The 22,823-nt window shown below is 47.2% G+C and overlaps 1 protein-coding gene across 2 annotated transcripts; it reads left to right on the plus strand.

Moving 5' to 3' along the window:
- Positions 1–391: 391 nt before the first annotated feature.
- ABCA3 (ATP binding cassette subfamily A member 3) lies at positions 392–22,711 on the plus strand. 2 transcript variants are annotated; one of them, XM_075285002.1, is made up of 31 exons: positions 392–618; positions 7,200–7,289; positions 7,399–7,651; positions 8,472–8,599; positions 8,894–9,059; positions 9,660–9,919; positions 10,023–10,139; positions 10,568–10,688; positions 11,121–11,294; positions 11,416–11,597; positions 11,939–12,085; positions 12,421–12,550; positions 12,898–13,052; positions 13,143–13,298; positions 13,389–13,599; positions 14,263–14,413; positions 14,533–14,631; positions 14,726–14,909; positions 16,512–16,818; positions 17,023–17,296; positions 17,865–18,069; positions 18,172–18,391; positions 18,743–18,904; positions 19,265–19,422; positions 19,545–19,679; positions 20,006–20,200; positions 20,303–20,490; positions 20,578–20,748; positions 20,832–21,016; positions 21,223–21,296; positions 21,576–22,711. In XM_075285002.1, the coding sequence occupies exons 2-31, from the start codon at positions 7,236–7,238 to the stop codon at positions 21,705–21,707; spliced, it is 5,094 nt and encodes a 1,697-aa protein (XP_075141103.1). In that variant the 5' UTR covers positions 392–618; positions 7,200–7,235; the 3' UTR covers positions 21,708–22,711. The 2 variants fall into 2 exon arrangements, with proteins under 2 accessions (XP_075141103.1, XP_075141104.1); XM_075285003.1 differs by lacking the exon at positions 392–618 and adding an exon at positions 3,742–3,806.
- Positions 22,712–22,823: the final 112 nt, after the last annotated feature.

Here is a 22,823-nt window from a genome sequence, read left to right on the forward strand (position 1 = left end):
GCGAAATCAAAATGAAAAACGCTGCAGGAAAAAAAAACGCAACGCGTTTCCGGAACACATATGTAGTTTTTGGTGCAAAGGCTAGAGGGGATGCAGACAGGGAGGGGGATGGTTCATCTTTCCTTTATGACCCATTTCTGGCTTTGCCCCCCATTATTATGGACGTAGAGGAGCAGGCGGTCACGTGACCCGGTGTTCTGCGGTGACTCCTCCTCCTCGCCGGCCGCCGCCGCAGTTCCTTTGTTTGCGTTCTACCGCTCACGTGACCAGCTGAGAGTCGTCATGTGACCTTACCCGGAAGCGGCTGGCTGAGGCTGGTGTTTGCCTTCTGTTTGTGGGGAGGACGGTGACGTCACCGGCTGTCTGCTGCCGCTGCTGCTGCCACAGAGACAGAGAGAGAGAGAGAGCTGCTGCACCTGCCGCCCGACACTGTGCCCAGCCGGAGATGGCGCCACCCCTGCCAGTCTGAGCTGCCCCTCAGCACCGCCATGACACTGCTGCAGCCTCTGGACTACACGGCCGCTCAGCCCTGAGGCCTCATCTTACACAAAGACAGCCCTGAGCTGAGCAGCCATTCCTAGAGGAGAGGCCATGGTGCCAAGGAGCCAGCCCTGAGAGGTGAGACACCACCTGTGCCCTGAGACCACTGTCATGGCCACCACCCCGGCGTACCTCACCCGTCACTTCAGGATTTCACCACTTTATTACCAATAGAAACCATTCTCTGTCCCCACCCCCACCCTCTATAGAACAAAGGGCCCTTGGCTAGTCTTGTAGGTGCCGTACTAATACTTGCAGCAGGTCAGCGAGGGTGCAGGTGCAGGGGATCACCCCTTACCCCAACAATCCTGGATTTTGGGAACCTTACACACCTTACTCTTGTACTTACGTGCCATTTTCTGCCTAATGTCATTGAGCGTTCACCCAGAAGCTGAAAATCTGCCGCTTTGTCAGAGATGGAGGCTGCGTTACAGTGTATCAGCGTAGTGGGTAGAATGTGCTTTGCAGATCGTCGTTTACATAGGATGCAAATCTCCCAGCAGTGTAAACAATATGTCACTGGTCTGGTAGAGGAGGATTAGTCTCATGTTGTATCGCTGGCACTAGCGGTGACACAACCATATGGGTGCCCATACGTCTTAGATAAATGACACCCAAACTTACTGATTACACTGGGATTGGCTGACCATCTAATGTGTTTCGGAGTGTCCTGACTTCCCCCTGATGACAGATGTCCGAGGGAAAGAAGCTTTGGGCTATTGGATTTCAATATACTCAATCCATTGTTTACATAAGCGCTTAGAGCCTGCAAACCGAGAGTGCATGTGTCTAAGGGGTATGTGAGGAATGACTGTCAGCAGACATCTACCTTAATGGGATTTTCTAGACAAATGACATTGATGATATATCCTTTTTTAGGACAGGTCATCAATATCAGATTGGCAGGAGTCTGACACCCAGGACCCCGGCCAATCTATACAGACAACAGAGCTGGAAGCAGATAGGTAGTGGTCACGGTTAGACCTAGAAGGCGAATTTGGCTGCAACTCTTGTCATGGTGACCAAAGATGGCGATGTAAATGGAGTCAGGCTGTGACTTCTAACAAACAAGATCCTGCAATATTTTTGTAAGTGGAAGCTGCAGTCTTAACACTTTATAAACAAAGGAGATGCAAGCTGACACTGCGATCTTTGGTCATGTGGCGTGAGTCATGTCCAAAGTTACCACATAGCTCCAGCCTAGCTCAGCACTGCCACCTGTTCTCCATACGATGACTGCCGAGAACGGCTGATCATCGGGGGTCCTGGTTGTTGGACCCCTGCCGATCTGATAACTTACTCTAAAGAAGGGTCATGAGAATCATTTGCCTGGAAAATCCCTTTAACTGTTTGGCCACCATAAGGCTTAGTTCACACTACAGTCCTGGCTTGTTTATATATATATATATATATATATATATATATATATATATATCCTATTCTGCAGCGCTTTACAGATATCGTCAGGTTTTTTTCCTATCAGTATGTCTTTGTAGAATGGGAGGAAATCTACACAAACACGGGGAGAACATACAAACTCCTTGCAGATGTTGTTCCTGGCAGAATTCAAACCCAGGACTCCAGCGCTGCAAGGCTGCTAACCACTGAGCCACCCGTCCTGGTGTTTTTGACGTCATAGTACTCCTTACTATTAGGAAAGGTTAAAAACTGCAACCAGAGGCTTTTAATGACATTGTGCACTTGGGGGCAACACGTTGGCTCAGTGGTTAGCACTGCAGCCTTGCAGCGTTGGAGTCCTGGGTTCGAATCCCGCCAGGAACAACATCTGCAGGGACTTTGTATGTTCTCCCCGTGTTTGCGTGGATTTCCTCCCATTCTACAAAGACATACTGATAGGAAAATAAATGTACATTGTGATCCCTATATCCTATATCCCTATAGCGGGCTCACAATCTACATTTAAGAATAAAAAATGACAGTGTGCACAGAGCTTTACGTGTGGGTTGTGCTTTAGATCACTGCAGGATCTTCATAGATGTCAGATAAACCCCTTAGATACAATAACAGGTAATAGACATTCACAACGTTCTGGCTACGGAGTATTTACCGTTGGGGTGGGGTTCCGGCTGATCAGGACGTTATAGATCACATGGTGTCAGTAAGTGCTCGCACCATGTCAGTAAGTGATATTATGTGTCTGTGCAATTATTTACTTTGCATTGTGTGTCAGATTTGTTTGCTGACTTTTGGCAAGTGGGAGATGAAGCTCCTTGTATATCTAATATGTCGCTCGGCTACTGTTATTGCTTTTTTTAACGACCTGAGTAGCCAGGTAACATGGGGGTGATGAAAGTTTTAGGTAGAACTAATATAGCGCCCCATAGCTTAAATGGTTGTCCAGGGATAGATGTTCATGGCCTATCCTAGGTCATCAGTATCAAATTGGGGGGAACCAACCCCTGGCACCCCTCCTAAACAGCAGCCGGAGGCGTCACATTATCACGAAGTACTGAACCAGACGTAGGTGGCCATGACGTGGTACTGCCACTCGGCTCCCATTAAGTGCCACCTATATACCCGCTCACCTGAGTATGTGTATATGCCGCTACCAGACACCTGAGGACAGGAAAAGATTGGGCATGTGGAATTTCACTTTGCCCAACCCGTCTTCACTCTGTCCATAAAAATGTATATAGTTGGTCGGTTCCAATGACTGTCGAATGTTTGCTTTGCCTACTGGACACACGTGCACACTCGGCTTGGCCGTTCATGCATGTGTTCTTAATAGGAAGAGGGGAATAAGACATAAGGCATGGTTGCAGCCAGTCAGGAGACTGCTATATGTATTAAATGGTCGGCCAAAATAATCAGGTTCGTCCCGTGTTCTTCTAATGTGTATGGCGACCTGCGTGGAAGGATTTTTGTAGGTGGATTATGGCACAAAAATTTCAAGACTCCCTTGAAAGCACTTATCACCATGGTCCGGCTCCTGAACCCCTTTGCAATCTGTTTTGATTGTAGCCTGGCCATACGTTTTAGGGTCCAAAAATATACTACATATACAGCATGGGCCTGGTACAGCGGAGTGCCACCTACGTACAGGCCCCCCGACTCGAGCTGGGGGTCCTAAGTGGTGAACGCCATCTATATGCCCTAATAGAAGACTACAGACTTGATTGATGGATCCTCGCCAGATGAACCTGCAGCATATTTCATGTATAAAGACGATAAACCAGCCCAACCGGACCAGTGACCTCCGATCCTCCAGCCTGGCGGTTGCTTTTAGGCTAGGCGTGCTATCTGCGGTAAATCCTTCTCAGTTTTTTTTTTTTTGGACAGGTTATATGATCTGGTGTTTGTACTGGAGCTGAGATTAGTGCTTCTATCTGCTCAGGAGGGGGCGCTACTACCAGCCCTTCTGCTAACTCTTGGCCTTTGTCTTTTAGGTGCAAAGATAATGACCCCTTCCTATAGGTGGGGGATGGGGCGCTATTGACTGGGGATAGTTGGCGGCAGGTGTCTTGCTGACCAGATGGCAGACCCTATAGTATAGTATATGAGCTTTGTAAAGGGAGCGCTGTATGTTCACGTCCTTGACACTATTTAGTAGATATGTCCCTCCAGCTTTTGGATGTAGCCACCTCCCGTACGGCGCTCACCCGCCATGCTATATGTCCTGGACCATTATAACTTGAATCCGGACTGAACATTCTGCACTTGGTGGAGGACATTTCCCTATATTAGTGAGGTGCATGCCCTTACTGACTGACTGGTGGCACCTCCCTATACTATAGCGCAGTACTACATGCTCTTTGCTTCCCTTTGGACACCAGGTGAGGGCCGCGTCTTGTTTTTTGGGTGCACTGTGTGTGTGTAAGGACTTACTATATCCATATTCGTTATCGGATGACTTTAATTTAATCTTTATTTTTTCTTGGGACTCCATTACTGTTACACCGTGTTATAGTCTCAACAACTTATGGTCATCCCTGACTCCATGAATATTGTAACTTGAGCGACCCCTGGACTTCATTGCACATTTGCTCCATGTATCCTAATGTCATTAAGCCTATAGATCGTGCCACATGGGTGCAGACTGGCATGTAATGTCGCCCTCAGCGGTGCATAGAGCTAAGCTGTGATAAGTAAGTGATATTCCTACATTATCTGTTATCTTGTAAATGGATGATATCACCATCACTTTATGGTAAATAGGGAGCCGACATTCGGGGCCCCCACCGATCGTGTCATGGACGGGCTGCAGCACTGATGTTGTACTATACGCTTCTATAAGCTTTCCCTGCACGCTGGTGCACTTGTCTGCAATCATGTCTGTGCAGTTAGAGACATTTTATCTATATCCAGCTGGGTTCTTTCAATTCTACACATTGGATGTCTGGGCTGGTTCTGACCCATCATTTGTGGTGCTCTGAACCATCACCTGGCACCAGATGTCCTCTCCACTGTTCACTAATATTACCTATACCATATAGGCAGGAAGACTAGAGCATTGTAATAGTAAAGCCAGCCGCCATTGCATAGGTGACCTGTGATGGGCTTGGGTGCTGTGACCCAGGGTTGGAGCCTGCCTGGACATCTGACATACAGCCCTGAAGACTTGGCTGGGAAATAAGTAAATTGTAGTCCTGGGATAACCCCTTTAAGTGCAGTATAGCCCCTGGCACTGAGCCTATCGGGTGACCAGGGGGCTACTCTGCAGGGAAAAACAATGGTCAACTGGAACGCCAGAGGTCAGATCCCTACAGATCATAAAGCAATAGGTTATAAGTCAGGAATATAACGCATTAGGCCTGTTTAGGGTTTCATAGACAATCCCTTTAATATGACAACCGCTGCAGCGAGCAGATGATTGTCATTGGTGAGGCCACAGAAATCCCCAGGAAAACCACAGACAGCCAGGCATTGTAGGATAAGCAATGGCGATGTATGACCGTCCACGTAACGTATAGATGACCTCAGTCCCCGCTGCTGCCTATGCAGAGGATTATAAAGAGGGATCCCCAGTGGAGGACATCACCTCTGCAATAATAAGACATGGACCAGGGCGGTTTTAATGGGGGATTGAAAATCTAGGCTCTTATCTTAGTATAAGATGCAGAACCATAACTCCCAGCATGCTCTGAGGGCTGTTGCTGGATTCTTCTGCATTCTCTCTTCTGTCATTGTTCTTGCATATGTCTCCTGGGATGATGGGCGGCCAGATGATCGCTCATGTGATCTTGCAGCTCAGGGGAAGGCTTACCGCCTGTTACCTGACAACATACTGGTATATGGTTCCATAGTGAAATGCGTGGTGGGATTTGCACCCTGCGGTATTATTGTATACCTGGGATAGGCTCATTTTCTACCACTGCACGTACTGTTTGGTAGAGCAGAATAGGGGAGTTAAAGGGTTATTCCAGTCTCTTATTGTGATGGCATATGGCTCGGACAGGGATCAGCAATCTCCAGCTACAACTCCCAGCATGTTACAATCATATATAGGGGTTCTGGGAGCAGCCTAGTAAGTGTAGTTTCACAACAGCGGGCGTCCCGAAGGTGGCCGATCCCTGGGCTAGGATATACCGTCACTTCAGGGCAGCGAGGCCTAGACCTCTAGGACCTTGGCTTACTTGTCACTTGTAGTCCCATCATTTTAGATAGCTGTGTGTTTGATTTTTGGTGGAATCGGGTCCTAATGGGCCTCCATTCCAGATGTGAACAAAGCCTGACTTCCCATACCCCATAGAGAAGACGGAAAAAGCTGTATAAACAGTAAAGAAGCAATGTCAGCAGAAAGTGAGGACAATGGGACAGTATGGGGTTAATGACGGGGATATTTACTCTACAAACACTCATCTGCAGGAAAGCTGCTCTGCAAGGCATATTGGTTATGTTACATACATGTTTCAGGGCTATTCTGGAGACACCGGGACATTGTGTAAGAGATTAGCTGCCATTGTTGTATGCATTGTGTTGTATTGTATGGACTAGGAGCCGCATCAGAAACTACTGTAAGTAACTAAGTCTTGCAGAGCATCACGCCCTGTACTGATAGACCCACGGTCTGCAGAGCATCACACCATGTAGTCACTGACCCACAATCTGTGAAGCTTCTCGCTGTGTACTGACGGACCCATGGTGAGCTTGATACTGACAGACTCCCAGCCGGTAGATCTTGACACAGTGACACAATCTGCAGAGCATTACATTTTTATTTTATTTTAGATTTCTGGAATGCAACATCAAAGTGCTGTACTTGAGGTGTGCAAACTTTGCACTACGTTTACTTTAGCATTACACCACGGCATGCTTGTGTCGCAACGTTCTGCGTCACTGGGCACTTCCTTATCCCTGCAGAAATATTCCACTTTCCCTAATAGGTAAAATTGTATGGTACTTAAGAGCGACAAGTGCTTTGCGTTCATAGAGAGAACATCTGTAGGATAGCTAGGACTCAGTCTTGGAGGAGCAGTCACCATCAAGTACCTTGCACAATACAGCAGAGAACACTCCCTGGTAGGGGTGGAAGGAAATCTTCTGCGGAGACTTCTTTAATGTCCATATCCACTGGACAAGTCTCTGCTAAAGACGTCCGGGGTATCGAGGGAGCTGATAGAATAATGTAAGGAAAGGAACATACATCAGGGTTTTTGTAATCCCTCCTCCTTGGCTGACACTGTATTTACTCTCTGCAGCTTCTGAGTGGCTGTCATCTACCAGAGTCATCCACAATGTCGGTGTTTCGGCAGCTTCGGCTCCTTCTATGGAAGAATTACGTCTTACAGGTAAGATACCTAGTTATTACAGGACATGGTAGGAAAGTTCTTCGCTCCTCCATACTAAGGTTCGGTCCCAGAGGTTATCCCATTAAATCTTTGTGTCCTGTCCTCACAGAAACGTCAGGTCCTGGTGACAGTGATTGAGTTGTTGCTGCCGCTGCTGTTTTCGGTTATCCTCATAGCACTGAGGCATAGGGTCGATTCGGAGAACCACCCCAATGCCACTGTATACGATCCCGTGGACTTTCTTAACTTGCCCACTCTCTTTCAATTTGGAAAATGGGAGCTAGCCTATGTCCCGTCCAATAGTGATGCCGTGCGGGACATTGTGGGAAAAGTGGAGAAGAATCTGGGGATTGATGTCCGAGGTAAGGCAAGCAACACAATTACGTCCCATTTCTTTAAAGTGTTTCCCCAAACAACAATACAATGTGTCCAGGGGTTTGTAGTAAGACGTAACTGCAGGATCAGACTACACTGGACTTGTTTGTAGTCTGTAACTATAGAGAGACACAGCTCTGCACAGGAGCTGTATACAGTAGGAAACATTTAGCTAAGAGATTTGCAAAGTTGCTTTAAAAGCATGTGGGTTAGGGGGATATCGTGTCTCCATAGGAGGAGACCATAGGGAGTCTTATTAAGCCATTAGCGCTCAACTGTGCAAGGAAACATGGGAAGAATATGCAAATCTGTCTTCCATGATGTAATTAGGAAGTCGGAGCCTCAGTCATGCAGTCCAATAGAGGGCGCTCCCTGAGGATGTGCAATTACATCATGGAAGACAGATTTGCATATTCTTCCCAGGTTCCCTTGCACAGTGGAGCGCTCATGGCAAGACTCCACACACCTAAATGGTGGTCTCTCCCTATGGAGAAACGACATCCCCCAACCCTGTCTAGAAGCCTCTCACCTCTGCCAGGTCAGTCTTCTCTGCACCAGGCTGATGAGATACAATAACATTGAAACAGCATTCCTTGGCTGAGGGACTACCTGGTAAAATCCCAACATCATTGCAAACAAAGGCCCCAGGGAAGGTCGGTCATGATGTTAAAGGGAGCGCCCTCAATTGAGCTGCATGACTGAGGCTCTGCCTTCCTAATTACATCATTAAAAGCATTAGGACAATTCTTGGTTTCAATGGTGGACGTGGTGGGGTCGTCTTTTATATACCGTCGCTCTTGTCCACAGCCCGAGGATTTCCCACCGAAGAAGATTTTGAGAGGTTTATTAGACGTGACAACCAGTCTGGCAATGTGCTGGCGGCCGTCGTCTTCGAACATGCCTTCAATAACAGCGATGACCCATTACCACTACAGGTGAGGATTTAGCAGAATGTAATGGCCTGAGCAAGCTGTGGGGGGGGGGGGATCCAGGAAAATTGTGGGGTCTAGAAACATGCCGGAGTCTTCCTTTGCATACTATCTGGCCCCCTGCAGATGCTGCAGCCATGTCCTGGTTTAGTATACACCTATGCATTATATATGGCACTGTATGTACATTCCACCTCCGTACAGGTTTATATACCAGGGGATGATCTGGGCAATGTACAGGATGATATGCAGCATAGAATAACTTGCCGAAATCTGCCTTTTCCCTGTTACTTGGCACAGGTACACTACAAGTTGCGCTTCAAGTACAGTCCTCGCAACGTTCCAATCAGTGAACAGTCTGCACTCAACCCAAATGTGGATCGCAACTGGCACACAAGATACCTATATCCACTCTTCCAGCTGCCGGGGCCTCGGGAGCGTGGGGATGCGACTGGAGGCAACCCAGGTGAGGCTGGACTAGTCTGTTCTCCCCCTGTACATAGTGAGGCTGTCTTCATGTTAGCGCCTTGTCTTACTGATGTCTTAAAGGGGTTTGTCCGAGGCTGTGATATTGAGGCCAGTGATGTGATGTCCATGAATCACATGGCCAAGCTGCAGCTCTGTCCCATTCAGATGAATGGGACTAAGCTGCAATACCAGGCAAAACCACTATACAATGTACAGCGCTGTGCTTAGTAAGTAATGCAGAGGCCGCAGCAATCCGTATCCTAGTACTGGGAAACATTTTAAGGACACCCTGTGTTTTTTTTCCTGTTTTGGCATCCTCACCTTTCGGGAGACAACAGCTTTTCCATTGATGTATGTATATGAGGGCTTGTTTTTTGCAGGACAAACCCTGTTTTTTCAGTGGTGATGCTTTGGAGTACATATCATGTATCGCACCATTGCTTTTTTTTGTGTTCTCACGTTGTTCAGTGCAGGATGTTACTGCCCCCAACAGGGCTATATAGACATACACACATCTGACCTGGGGTATATTCCATCACTTTTATTTAGGATTGTGGATTGCCACGTACATAATATTACCTTTGTTTTCCCTTTTTAGGGTACTATAGAGAGTGCTTTCTCGCCGTGCAGCATCTTGTGGACCGGGCGATCATTACCTACCATGCCAATGATTCCGGACAGGCCCTCCTGGATAATATTGATGTCTTACTAAGACGGTTTCCCTTTCCACCTTACGTCAATGACCTCTTCATCCTGGCAATCCAGAATCAGCTCCCCTTGCTCCTTATGTTGAGCTTCACGTACACCTCGCTGAGCATTGTGCGCGCTCTGGTTCTGGAGAAAGAGCGAAAGCTGAAGGTGAGAGCTTAGAGGACTCCATCTTGATGGACTGAAGAGTTCCTTATAGTAGATCTTGAGTATTACAACCTATTGATGTACATGTATGTGTCATGTCTTACAGGAGTACATGCGTGTGATGGGATTGAAGTCCTGGCTTCACTCCACGGCCTGGTTCATCCATTTCTTCCTGTTACTTATGGTGTCCATCTTTTTCGTCACTTTACTTCTGTGTGTCCAGGTCAGTAATACTTTAATTTGGCTCAAAGTAAAACTGACTGTCAAAGGTGTTTCCAAAGCTCGATATTGCTCCTTAGGATAGGTCATCAACACCAGATTGGTGGTGGGGTGATACCTAGTACCCTCACCGATCAGCTGATATCTGCACAGTGTAGCTAAAAGCAGACAGCGCCATCCCCTGTGTAGTGGCCGGACCATGTAGTTGCAGGTCAATTCTCAATAACTTGATCAAGAGTCTTATGTATCTGCTCTGTGCTTATACACCTCCTATGTGATACCTTCACCCCATTTTCAGACCATCTTGTTTGCTTTCCTCCTTGTATAAAGTCTATGTGATCTGCCCTTCCTGATTATTAGGATGTACATGCAATCCATAGCGGGAAGGAACATTCATATGCTTTTTGACTTTTATATTCCTTTACCTTTCAGACCAGTGACAAGGGGGCAGTGCTCACTCGTAGTGACCCCACTGTGGTCTTTGTCTACCTCCTGGTTTTTGCAGTCTGCACCATCTCCTTCAGCTTCATGATCAGCAGCTTTTTCTCACGAGGTAGGCGTACGCTCTCGCTCCGTCCCTTCATCTCTGGCTATTGAAGAGGTTATGCCGCAATAAATCATTTTCCTTCTCTTGGATAGGGGATAAATTGCTGATTGGTAGGGGTCCAACCAAAGAGACCGCCATCAATCCTGAGACCAGGGGTTGTTTTATTGTTTATGGACATACCCCTGCTCCATTCATGTCAATCTCTGGCACTCCTATTAAAATGAATGGAGCAGGGGGTGGGGTGTTGCATCTGCTATGGCTAAACCACCCTCCGTTCTCAGGATATAGAGGGGGTCTCATCCGGGGCACCTCTACCGACCAGCAATTTGTCCTCAATCCTATGGACAGAAGATCAATTATTTTCATGGCATAAGCCCTTTGATGATGATGATGAAAGTGACATCTATATGATTATTTTTTCCCGTCTATTTCCTACAGCCAATGTGGCAGCTGCTGCCGGGGGGTTCCTCTATTTCTTCTCTTACATTCCCTACTTTTTCATCTCCCCCCGTTACGACATGATAACTCATGGCGAGAAACTGACGTCTTGTCTTATTTCCAACGTGGGCATGGCCATGGGCGCACAACTTATCGGAATGTTTGAGGGCAAAGGTCAGCGTTAACCATTTCATCTTTATTCTTCATGGTGTGTTCCTCATTTTTTGTACAAAATGTATCTGTAAAGGTGAATTTCAATGATTTTTTTTTTTTTTTATGTCATTGGTTCCTCTAGGTACGGGCGCTCAGTGGTCAAACTTGCTAACCCCCGTCAGTGTGGATGACAATTTCACTCTGGGTCAGGTCATGGGGATGCTGCTGCTGGATTCTGTTGTGTACTCAGTCATTGGCTGGTATGTGGAGTCTATTATGCCAGGAGACTATGGCGTCCCCCAGCCTTGGTACTTCTGCTTCCTGGTAAGAACCCATTTAAAAGGTGAACTACATTACGTTTTTTTTTATATGCAAACCATAGTGAGATATCAGTGGGTGTGATCGGTGAGCATCTGGGTGCTGAGATTCCCAACATGGCAGAAGCCATGAGTTGTGATGTGATTCAGCTCTGCTGGGCGACTAGTCAGTCCATACACTGCTGACTGCGGCCCTGGGCAGATCTGCGAGAAGCCGATCACACGGGAATGGGCACAGCGCTTAGTGATGGTCTCCGCACCCAGATCCATACTGTTCTGAACTTGTAAAATGTCACTTCATTTGGAACTAATAAAAGCCAACTTTAACTCTTATGGGCGTTTTTTCAGCCATCCTATTGGTGCGGGACTGCCAGGGATGCAGAATTCATAGAGAAGGAAGATGATGAAGATCCTGAAAAGGCCTTGAGAGGGGAATACTTGGAAGAAGAACCGGCCGACCTGATACCAGGCATTCGCATAAAACATTTAACAAAGGTGCAATGTTACTACATGTCCACTAGATGTCACTGTTCGTATTTCCTCTGTGGTCAATACGATTTCCTCTCTGTCTTTATAGCATGCTCTTGTGTATTATGTGGCCAAACCTGACGATACTTTCCTGACCAATTAATATGTATGGGAGTATCTTGACTTTCCTTTAGGGAAGATGTTAGGGGAAAAGGGTCGGCCATGTTGCTTTTCAACATGTCTGATCCTTTGTCCTCATGGGGGATAAAGTGCTGCCAGACCTATCCGGCATTATAATATTCCCCTTTGTACTTTTATCCATCCATCATTGACTGTATATTCAGTGCGTGTTTGTTCCTCAGGCGTTCCGTGTGAATGGTAAGAGGCGTGTTGCTGTGCGGGATCTCACGCTTAACATGTATGAAGGACAAATTACTGTACTACTGGGTCATAATGGAGCTGGCAAGAGTACTACTTTATCTATGCTGACAGGTATGTGATGTCCTACTCTGGCTTTAAATCCTTACCACAGGTCATCAATTTGAATTCAGGGGAGGTCTGGCACCTTGGATGACTGGGATCAGCTGTTTGAAGTGGCAGCGGTGCCCCCTGAGCCATGTGAGGTCACATTCATCAGTCATGTGTCCTGTTTGCAGCCCAGTCCCATTCAAGTGAATGCACTGAGTTGCAATACCAAGCGTAGCTGTTGCACAATTGTAGTGAAGATTCTGCAACACTCATCTGAATAATGTGGCTAATTTGCAATACCAGACATTGCCCATCCGATCTGCTTTTCATCACATTATGTTTTTGCCCTTCCTTCTTTGTTTTATCTTCAGGCCTTTTCCCCCCATCGGGTGGTGAATGCTACATTGGAGGATATGAGATTTCTCGAGACACTGCTCTTATCAGACGCAATCTGGGGCTTTGCCCTCAACATGACGTCTTATTCCAGGGTCTTACGGTGGAGGAGCACCTTTACTTTTACGCTGCTGTAAGGATCATGTCATACAATAAGCTCACAATGTAACGTTGTGTATAAGCTGTGTGCCAAAATCATATTGATCGTCATGTCTGTGCACAGCTGAAAGGATGCCCCCGGTGGCGCTGCCCGGAGGAGGTGGAAAAAATTTTGCAAGTTCTAAGAATCGAGGAGAAACGTAAAGCGTTGAGCTCTCAGTTGTCAGGGGGAACCTGCCGAAAATTGTCCATTGGGATCGCATTGATAGGCGGGTCCAAGGTGATAATGCTAATGCCATGTATTCTGTATGACACAAGCCATGTTGCGTGTGATTTACCTAGTGTGAATACAATGTGTGATCCCTTTTAGGTTGTTATGCTGGATGAGCCTACGTCTGGCATGGACCCTGCCTCTCGCCGGGACACCTGGGAGCTTTTACGTCAGCACAAACATGATCGTACCCTACTCCTTACCACACATTTCATGGACGAAGCCGATATTCTAGGAGACAGAGTCGCCATCCTCGCTGAGGGACAACTACAGTGCTGCGGGTCACCTCTCTTCCTGAAAAGCAAATATGGTGAGGGTTCAGGAGAATCTCCAGGATGCTGCTTCAGTTCTATGGGAGATCAGTGGTCTACATGGTTTCCTTCTCTAGATCGGTGGGGTTCTCAAAGGTTGTAATGTCTTAGTGTTATGCCATTACCCTCTTTAGACTATAGGATCCCTTTAAAGGGCTTTCCTTGGTGCAGGAAAATCGGATGCTCACATACCCAGCCCCCGCTCCGATCAGCTCTTTCCAACAGAAACTGTACACAACCTATACAGCCGGAAGCAGCTCTGCTCCTATTGAAGTGTATGAGAGCTGTGCTTCTGGCCATATATCTTGTATATGGCTACCATGGCCGAAGCTGCGTATCGGACAGTCAGACCCCGTCCAATCTGATACTGATATCCTATCCTGTGGATTTTCCTAGGTCTTGGATAACTCTTTTAATTACAGTAAAGAGGTTATCCAGGATTTTAAATAGTGTCTGCGTTCCTCTAGGAACAGTGCCCCCCGCCTGTCCATGGGTTGTGCCTGGTATTGCAGTTATGCTCCATTGAACTAAATGGGGTTAACTACAATACCCCATAAACCTTGCACTGTTTTGTCAGAATGTAGTCCTGTTTTTCTAACACTGGAATAAGTTTACATTTTTCCAAAAGTTTCCCCTTTCGCTTTCCTCTCCCCATTCTGCAGGTGCTGGGTACCATATGGTGATGGTGAAGCAGCCACACTGCCAAGTGGAAGAGATCACAGACCTGGTTACCAGTTATGTCCCCCATGCCACTCTGGAGAGTAACGCTGGGGCAGAACTGTCTTACATCTTGCCTAAGGAGAGCACCCACAGGTAGGTCGTACATAAGCGGCCTATGGTCATACATCACTAGTCTTAGTCTGTATTACAATTTATAGTATTTCTGGGTAGATTAGACACCGAGCGATCCTCTTCTCGCCCATCTTTGTTAGATTTGAGCCCCTGTTCTCTGAGCTGGAGCTTCGTCGCGATGAGCTGGGCATTGCCAGTTATGGAGCGTCGGTCACGACTATGGAGGAAGTATTTCTAAGGTGAGAGGTTTTATTTTTTTTTTTTAATGCTGCATACATTGACTCCTGCCTTATGTTCTGTAAGAGATCTGATTCAACTTGTTCTATGTTGTAGGGTGGGGAAATTAGTAGACAGTAGTCTGGACATCCAGGCTATACAACTACCTGCCCTCCAGTATCAGCACGAGCGACGAGCAAATGACTGGTCTGTGGAGGAATCCTGCTCCATGAGCGACTGCACCGAGGACAGCGGGACCCTTATTACTGAGGACTGCTCCAGCATCAAGCTCAATGGAGGGGTGAGCAGAAGGAGAGGCATTAGTGGGGCATTGCGTTACGAGGATGGTTAATAAAGTTGTATTTAAAGAGGACCATTCACCACCTCCTCCAACTGAGGCGCTTTACACCCTTCAGCAGGTGCCGAGCCAGTGATTCCAGTGCAGTTGGACTTTTTTCTATGCTGTGCACCGTTCCCGAGCAGAACGATCTGACACCTGATGTACTAACTAGGCTCTCTAATGTCAAGTGGGTGGTGACAGTCAAGGAGTAGGCAAAGGGGCGTGACTTAGAGCTCCAATCAGAGACGCAGTGTCAGAGCTCAGAATTGCTCCCCCTTGTCTGCTCCTGCTCAGCACCGCCCACTTGAGTGTCTAGCTAGCATATAATGCACCAAAACTAACAGCACTGATAGGAGGTGGTGAAAAGGTCCATTTTAAAGGGATCCTATCATTGGTTACCCTTTTTTACATGTAGGAATAGCCTTAAGAAAAGTTATTCTTCTCCGCTCCGTCGTTTGGTAGAAATCCGGGTTTTCTTCGTTATGCAAATGAGTTCTCTCGCAGCACTGGGGGCGTCCCCAATGCTGCGAGAGAACTCTCCAGTGCCGCCTCCATCTTCTTCTGGAACAACCTTTCCTTGTGTTTTCTTCCGTCCTGGGCTTTCTACTAGGCCAGTAAGCTGGTGTATTCGGCCATTTTCTTGTGGCCCAGGCATGCGCAATCGGCATGTCCCGAGGCCTAGTAGATTGAAACCCAGGACAGAAGAAAACACAAGGAGAAGACTGTTCCAGAAATAGATGGAGGTGTCGCTGGAAAGTTCTCTCACAGCATTAGAGACGCCCCCAGTGCTGCGAGAGAACTCATTTGCATACCGAAGAGAACCCGGATTTTTACCAAACGGCGGCGTGGAGAAGAAAAGACTTTCTTAACGCTATTCCTACATGTTGGTCAGAAAAAAAAGGGACTCCAATGATAGGATCCCTTTAAGTTCACCCTGGGAAGAAGTTTGTTTTTATTGTTTCAGTACATCTGAAATGACAAAAAAGAAACTGAAGTGACTTTGCAAATTGTCTTTATTTAAAAATGTCCTTTTTTTTTTTTGTCTAAAGTCATCTATGCAGGTGTACGTCTCTATGATAACAGACTGCAAGCAAAACTCTACATAGTCTAAGCCTGCAGATATATTGCCGTCCATCCTTCACCTTCTTAGTAACCTACCGATTTAGGAAGCAGAGGACGGGTGGAAAGGGAGTATGCAGCAGGGTCAGACCACACAAGGCTTGTTTGTAGTCTGTAGACACCTAGGTCTGCATTGGAACTGTAGATGCCCAGCTTTAGGGTATATTGAATTTAGAATATTTGCAACATACATACAATGCAACAGTAGGAAAACTGGCCGTAGAATGGAGGCTTCAGTTTAGACACTCCTGTTGTGTGATCAGGGTGTTCAGCCATCCTTGCCTGTATGGGGTCGTATGTCAGAGCCCTTGGCGGGGAAAAACTTTCTATGTATGGGTTCCAAATAACTGTACAGAGATGGACACATATTATTAAAGTATATACACTGTGTATCATGCTTTATATCCTCATGCACGTCACCTCTCTTTTTTTTCCCCCTCTCAGTGTTCCCTTTGGTGCCAGCAGTTCTATGCCCTTTTTGTAAAGCGAGCGTCTTACAGCTGGAGAAACTGGAAGATCGTCGTGGGGCAGTTCTTGGTGCCTTTGGTGTTCACCACATTGGCTCTGGTTGTAGGAAAAACATTCCCTGGACCTCAAGACTCGCCGCCATTGGAGCTGAGCCTGGCACCTTATGGACACACAGCAGTGCCATATTCGCTTCCTCCAAACGCTTCTCTCCTGCTGCAGACACTGGCAGAAAACTTCAGGGAGCAGCTGGATAAGACGCATGCTGAGCCCCAGGAGGTGATAGGTACGTGAGTGGTATTATAAGGATATGCTGCAGTACCACGTGTCACCACTGGGTGGTGATGTATATATCTTGGCATAGACTCACATCTGCCAGTGACCGGGCTTCTAGGTGCCTGATCCTTGCTGGGGTAACTTACTCAAGAAAGGGGCTGTCAATGATGTTCAGTCCATTGTAAGATGTTAATTTGCATTTTTGTCTCTTCAGGTAACCTTGATGACTATCTTCTGCTCAAGGCAACTGAGGAAGGTGCCCTGTTTGCAGAACATTGCCTCTGCGCTGCAGAGATCTTACCCTATGGCTCACGCTACGTGGTGACTGCCCGTTTTAATAACCAGGCCTTCCACGCGGTGGCCGTTGCTCTGGCACTGGTTGACAACGCCTTGCTGAGATTAGTAGCCGGGGCCAATGCTTCTATTACAGTAACCAACTACCCTCAGCCACGAAACACTACCGAGACTGCCCGGGATCAGCTTCTCGAGTAAGGAGAACTTTACTTATCGTGCAGTATACATGTACACCCCGGTGTAATTCAATTCTGTGTTTATTTGATACAGTTGTCCCCTTCCTTTGCATTTACACCCATGATCCTCTGATATATTCCCACTAACCAAGTCAGATAATTTAGTTGTTAAAGGGATTTTCCAGGACTAAAATGACCTATCCTTATGGGATGGGTGAAGTCTGATACCTGCAACCTACTTCACTACTTACCAAGCACAGCGCCATGCCTTGTATAGTGGTTGTACTTTGTACTGCAGCTCACTTGAATGGGACTGAGCTGAACACAGGCCATGTGTAGTGCAGCCCCAGCTAAGAGATCAGGAGCTGAAACGTGTAGCCCTCCCCTGCAGCGACTATATAATATACTTTCACCACTGGAGGGAGCCGAGAACATACGATATGTTTCAGCTAGTATTGCATAGGCGTTGTATAGAGCTCCCCCTAGTGGTGATATGACAATGCTGCTCTTGGGCTCTCCATTGTAATGAGGTTGGTCTACCATGCTATGAGCTACTTTTTGTTTTAATGATTTTTATCTTTTTCAGGGGTCAGACGGGTTTTGCCATCGCCATTAATCTTCTATATGGAATGGCGTCCTTAGCTAGCACCTTCTCCCTCTTGCTCGTCGGGGAGCGGGCGGTGAAGTCTAAACATGTGCAATTTGTGAGCGGAGCCTCGTCCTTCAGCTATTGGTTGTCCGCACTGACATGGGATCTCCTCAACTTCCTAATCCCATGTGCGCTCATGCTGGTAAGTGACCCTTTTATCGTCCCCTTCCATTATACTGAATGCCACATCATTGTTCTCTTCTTGGTTTCGACTCTTTTAACCCCTGCCGTCCTTATACTCCAGGTGGTGTTCCAGGCCTTTGGCGTGCGTGCGTATACAGAGGATCGCCACCTGGTGGATGTCATGCTGATGTTACTCCTGTACGGCTGGGCTGTTATTCCTCTTATGTACTTGTTCAGCTTCCTCTTCACGTCCACTGCGACCGCCTACACCCGGCTCACCATCTTCAACATCCTGTCGGGCACTGCCAGCTTCTTATCTGTCACCATCATGAGCATTCCAGGTAAGGAGGAGGACGTCTTCCATCTAGAATATTTCCGTACCTACTGATGTCTCCTCCGTGTTCATGTACGTAGGAGACAACTATCTTGCTGATGAGATATTGGACATGTATGAAGGATTTGTCCCCATTTCCTAATCCATATACCTCCATATAGTCCATATACCTCATTTGGGCTAATGGATGTCCCTTGGTTGGTGCGGAGAGAATCTGTGACAGTCTCCCCCCTCCAGCAGTTTTGGGTGACAGTGTATTACATGGTGACTTGTTCAGTAAGCGTCATGTAATACTGCATAGTCTGTATACTGTTTTGTGCTTTCTCACCTTTACATGTTTGTTTTTTTTTTTCGGCAGCCCTGGACTTGGTTGACCTTTCTCACACCCTGGACCTCATATTTTTGGTGCTTCCCAACTATTGCATGGGACGATCATTCAGTGACTTCTACCAAAACTACCACTTCATCGAATTCTGTACTTCATTTTTACCATTTACTGACGCCATCTGCAAGAAACTGAGTAAGTAACAGGTAGTCGGTTGTCTGGAGGTGTAGTCAGGTCACTGGACAAGCCGGAGAGATCTCCGCAGGCTGCCATGATGTATGCGGAGGGGCTTTACATCCATTAGGTTGTAACTGGTAAACTCGATATCACTTCTGGCTTTACACTCACATAAGACACCGTACCATAAGACAGGCGTCAGATCTTGTTGGAGTCCTCCATTACACTGACATCCAATGATCCCAGCTGACACCAGGTTGTCACATTACAACTTTAAACCTTATGGGTCATGATGTAATTGCTGGTTATTTCATGTTCTGTCATGGAAGATGGAGCCGTATCCTGTCCCTGATGTGCAACCATATTTGTCCTTTCCAGATATCACCTATCAAACCAACTATTACTCTTTCACCTCGCCGGGCGTGGGCCGCTACTTGACGTCTATGGCTGTTCAGGGCTTGATCTTCCTTTGCCTTCTCTTCATTATCGAGAGCCAAGTCTTCTGCCAGCTCTGCCGGTTCAGGCGCCGTCGCTGGGTACGGATTATGGGAAGGGATGGAGGCGATGTAATGGTGTTCAGCTTATGAGAGCTGTGGTGTAGAGATCGTACGTGAACCATATGTTTTATATCACACCTTTGCTTTCTTCTTATTTGCAGTCTTCACTTCCTGAGTCTCCTGTCACCCCCTCAGAGGACCGGGATGTGGCCGACGAGAGGAAGAAGGTATTGGAGTCTCCTGTAGAGCAGCTGTCGGCACTTAGTAGCCCACTAGTTATCCGGGAACTCAGCAAGGTAGGTGATAAAGGCTACAACTACGTAACACTATTAAAGGTGGGAGCCCTGAGACCCCCAACATTACCAAGAACTAAGGGACCCAAGTAGTATTGATGAATTTGGAGAATGGCTGCCAGTCTGCCACATAACCCGCTGGTACCAGGTACTTAGGCAATTCTAAGGGGGTCCGGCCTAAGTGGCTTCTATCTAGGATGGCAGTAAGGTAGCCAAGGGACCCTAGGGTGTATGGAGTGCTAGCCAAGTATGTTTTTTGCCTCTGCATACAAGTTAATATATGGCAGTGTCTGGAGTACCCCTTTAACTGTATTCCTTACATTCTGAAGGTTTATGGCCGCCGCGCTCTACTTCTTGCCGTTGACCGCATATCTCTAGCTGTGGGCCGTGGAGAATGTTTTGGGCTTCTAGGTTTCAATGGAGCCGGTAAGACCACCACATTCCGTATGCTGACCGGAGATGAGACTGTCAGCTCTGGGGACGCCTACATCGATGGCTACAGCATCCTAAACAACACTAAGAAGGTAATTGGGAGCCGCACGTTGCGCCTATTCTGTAATGTGTCTGCTCCCAATCTCATATTCAGCTTTTACTCTTTGTCTTAAGAAGCTTCCTTCTATTTTAAGGCCCAGCAGAGGATCGGCTACTGTCCGCAGTTTGACCCCTTGTTGGAACATATGACTGGCCGGGAGACCCTGTGCATGTACGCCCGTCTGCGGGGGGTCCCTGAGATGTACATTAATAGCTGTGTAGAGAACATGCTGCGGGGGCTTCTCCTGGAACCTCATGCAAACAAACTAGTGAGGGCATACAGGTAAGTAGGTGGGACCGCTGTGGGCTGGTGGGCTTACACTATTGCGCTCTTTTGGGAATATAAATTGTTCTCTCCCATACATTGCAGTGGTGGAAACAAGAGGAAGCTCAGTGCCGGCATCGCTCTAATAGGTGGTCCCCCGGTCATCTTCATGGATGAACCTTCTACTGGAATGGACCCAGTGGCCCGGAGACTACTGTGGGATGCAGTGACCAGAACACGCGAGAGCGGAAAGGCCGTGATCATCACTTCACATAGGTCTGACACCATTGTAAAGTATTAAAGGGACACGGGAAATGTGTATTAAAGAGTCTCCTTTGTAACCAACTAATCTCTTGCAGCATGGAGGAGTGTGAAGCTCTGTGCACGCGGCTCGCCATCATGGTGAACGGTCAACTCAAGTGCCTCGGCAGTCCTCAGCACCTGAAATGCAAATTTGGTAGTGGATACACACTACTAGCCAAGACAGCTAGAGGCGGAGAGGATCTGGTTGCCTTTAAAGATTTTGTGGAGACAGTCTTCCCAGGTGAGGAAATGCAATAGTCATGGGGCAAATCTCATCACAACAGTACTGGAAGGTTCTTGTGAAAGCTTCTCGTGCAGTGAGCTCCCCCTAGTGGTGTCCGGCTGTTTGACTGGTTCTCACATTTCAGAGCTGGATAGTGGGACTGGGCCCTGTTTACCTTCCAATCGTGTTATATCTAACCAGAGGTGTATTCTTGTGTTATACAGGCAGCCAGCTGAAGCACGAGCACCAGGGTATGGTCCATTATCATATAACAAATCAGGACCTGAGTTGGGCGCAGGTAAGAAAATCAAATCTTATTCTTGTGTGCAAATCACTTTCTCAATCCTCTCTTATCACTATGAAAAAAAAATGGCGTCTGCTGAGCAGTCAAGTGGAGGTTGTGTCACAGCCTCCGGAGATCTGCTGTTCTGCGTAGCACGGACCCGGCAGCATTGCCTGTGATCAGACACGAGACTGATCACAGGCAGTTAACCTTTCATGTGTCGCGGTCAGAAGCAACTGTTTCACCTTGGTTGAGATTTTCCTTTGAGTTGTCTTGTATTCTCTTCTTCCTCAGGTGTTTGGTACCTTAGAAAAAGCCAAAGAGAAATTTGATCTTGAGGATTACTGTGTGAGCCAGATCTCCCTGGAGCAAGTCTTCCTGGGCTTCAGCCATTTCCAGCAGGCACCAGAAGGGGTCGTGGTATAGAAGATCCTCCATAAGCCCCGCACGGCCTGCTCTGAACTCTCTCCATGGACTCTAGACTCTGCCTCTGGTGCAGATGGACTGTGTACTCTCAACAGTGACCACGTCTTTGTCCCCTGTCCGTCCGCCCTGACCAATATCTCCGTCCACGGCTACTAGCCAAGACTTGCACCTTCCTTAGTAGAAGAACCATGTCCACGTCTGTCTAACCATTTCAGTCTGAGAATTATCCGTCCCGATCCTATCTAAGGCCGGACTTTGTAACCGGCTTCTCCTATGCTGATGACCAATTTCCTCCAGTGCCTCCTGTATCGACTTTGATGCCCCCATTAACCCTTCTCGTCCTAGAGCCTCTCTGGTAGAACTTCTGTCATTCTACCCCGGGAGTGACTGCACTGATATCATGATCTACCACTGACAACTGCACACTAAACGTACAAGGCACTGACCCATCTACTCCATGATGATTGTAACGTCGCCCCCTATTGTTTTACCGTCGGAATGGAAATTACGCCGAGCACTATGTTGAGAATGCAAATTTTTTTTTTTTTTTATGATCAGACACTTAAGCTTAAAAGGGAGTTCGATAGAGAAGGGAATTATCTTATTAAAAAATGGACTTGTCAATGCAACTGCTGTCTTAACCCATTACACGGACTGGTAGCGCTACTCCCGCAGTGCCTTCGAGCTCTACTGAGTGCCCGGACGGAGGTGCCAGGAGCTTCAAGGAATGTCAGCTTCAACCTAGGGAGTAATATTTAACCCTTTAGCCTCGGAGGAGCAGCTCAGGAGGCTGAAGTGAATGTATAGGCTCTGTACGGACAGCTGTGCATGGTCGGCACTGATATGACCCTCGGCGCAAAATCTAACCCCAAAGCTTGTGTTCACAGCCAGTGAACGACGTGTGTGATGCTACGTCAGGTCCCCTTGTCCTTGGAACACATTTTGACGGCTCCAAGCAGACGTTTGATTGTAAAAAAAAAAAAAACTCCAATAAATCTTATTTATGCTGCTCTTTTAAAGCCTCTGACTTGATGGAATTTTTTCTACGGAAAAACACGACGGCCCTGATGACCCCGAAAACCAAGGATGGGAAGTTCATGTGAATGCATGGAAAAA

The sequence above is a fragment of the Leptodactylus fuscus genome, chromosome 8 (assembly GCF_031893055.1).
Source record: "Leptodactylus fuscus isolate aLepFus1 chromosome 8, aLepFus1.hap2, whole genome shotgun sequence".
Taxonomy (NCBI): Eukaryota; Metazoa; Chordata; class Amphibia; order Anura; family Leptodactylidae; genus Leptodactylus; species Leptodactylus fuscus.

Bases quoted from the DNA above. Each gene is read 5' to 3' on its own strand.
- ABCA3 (XM_075285002.1), top strand. From the start codon at position 7,236: ATGTCGGTGTTTCGGCAGCTTCGGCTCCTTCTATGGAAGAATTACGTC. The intron at 14,910-16,511 runs GTGAGCAGAAGG...TCCCCCTCTCAG, and splicing joins GCATCAAGCTCAATGGAGGG to TGTTCCCTTTGGTGCCAGCA. The intron at 18,070-18,171 runs GTAAGTGACCCT...CTTATACTCCAG, and splicing joins TCCCATGTGCGCTCATGCTG to GTGGTGTTCCAGGCCTTTGG.